Here is a 1,212-nt window from a genome sequence, read left to right as displayed (position 1 = left end):
CACCCCGCGCACCTTGATGAAGGCGTAGCCGGCGCCGTTGTCTGTGATGGTCAGCCCCAGCGCGTCCTCTGTCTTGGTGACCTCTACCTCTTTGGTCTCGCCGCGCACATGGGCGAAGATGAAGTCCTCCAGCCCTATCTGCCCCCCCAGCAGCTTCTGCATGTCCACCTTGTGGCTGTTGAGGGTACAGAATAAGATCTGCCCGGGGAGGGGAGGGCGGAATGAGCCACGGCCCCTGGCCCCTTACGCTACTACGTCGTCGTTTGCCCCAGAGACCCAGGAGGGTGGAGAACCGGGTCCCTAGTGGTGCAGACCTGGCCCAGGCTCCCAGCAGCCAAGATCCCAGCCCATGTGGAACGGCAGGACTGAAACCCGGCCTGGGAGTGCGTGCCCGTAATTCCAGCACTGAGGGAGGCTGAGGCAAGAGGATTGCAAGTTTGAGGCCAGTATGAGTATCTTAGCTCGACCTTGTCTCAAAATAAAATAAAAAGGGCTGGAGATACAGCTACATCCCGGGGTTCGATCCCCAGTAAGGAAAAAAGGAAAAAGGGAGGAAGAAAAGAGGGGAGAGAGGGAGGGAGAGAGAGAGAGGAGACTCCCCAATAGGGAAGGATGAATAGGAGGAGGACTAGGTCCCAGGCCCCGGGACCCCTCTCCCATCTCCCAGACTGCTAGGATTAACCATTCAAAACCCGGTTTCTCTTTCCATACCCCCCCCCCGCCTCAAAAAGAAACCCCTGCTTCTCAAGGAGATGAAAATCTTCTGGGCCTCCCAGAGCCTTCCACGTGTGCGAGCTCACGCTGGGCAAATCCCCACCCGGGCCGAGGCCTTTCCACCTGCTGCACCAGGACTCCCCGAGGAGGCTGGGGCCTCTCCTGGCTGGGTCCCGGAAGGGCCCCTCGTCTCCTACAGGGCGCTCCCAGGCATCCCTGGCAGGTGGCATCTAGGATCTGAGAGGCGCCTCCCTGTGACCTGCAGACCCAGCCTGGCTCCCTCCCCCAGTCCGGAGATACAGGGATCAGGATCCAGGAATCCGGGATCCGGGATCCAGGAATCGAGGCTCCCTGTCCAGTCTCCACCCGTCTCCACTGGGGATCTGGGCGCCGCTACCCGGGGTCCTCACCTCGGTGGGCGCTATCCCGAAGGCCTCGGCGATCTTGGCGTAGAGCTCGCGGACGTTGCTGAAGCCCTCGATCTTGCCAGTGGGGCTG

The 1,212-nt window shown here is 61.2% G+C and overlaps 1 protein-coding gene across 1 annotated transcript in view; it reads right to left on the bottom strand.

Annotated features, from left to right (window-relative positions):
• Window positions 1-1,212, bottom strand: part of Gipc3 (GIPC PDZ domain containing family member 3) — a 5,923-nt gene that overhangs the window by 2,311 nt on the left and 2,400 nt on the right. Inside the window, exons 4-5 of the mRNA XM_010635108.3 lie at window positions 1,125-1,209; window positions 13-198 (exon numbers count right to left, since the gene is read on the bottom strand). Coding sequence (XP_010633410.1) covers window positions 13-198; window positions 1,125-1,209 — 271 coding nt within the window. The remainder of the gene's footprint in view (window positions 1-12; window positions 199-1,124; window positions 1,210-1,212) is intronic.

Source organism: Fukomys damarensis, unplaced genomic scaffold, assembly GCF_012274545.1.
Source record: "Fukomys damarensis isolate Sample0158 unplaced genomic scaffold, DMR_v1.0_HiC HiC_scaffold_37, whole genome shotgun sequence".
Taxonomy (NCBI): Eukaryota; Metazoa; Chordata; class Mammalia; order Rodentia; family Bathyergidae; genus Fukomys; species Fukomys damarensis.
The sequence above is the reverse complement of the archived record's forward strand: the minus strand, read 5'-3'. Positions and strand labels throughout refer to the sequence as shown.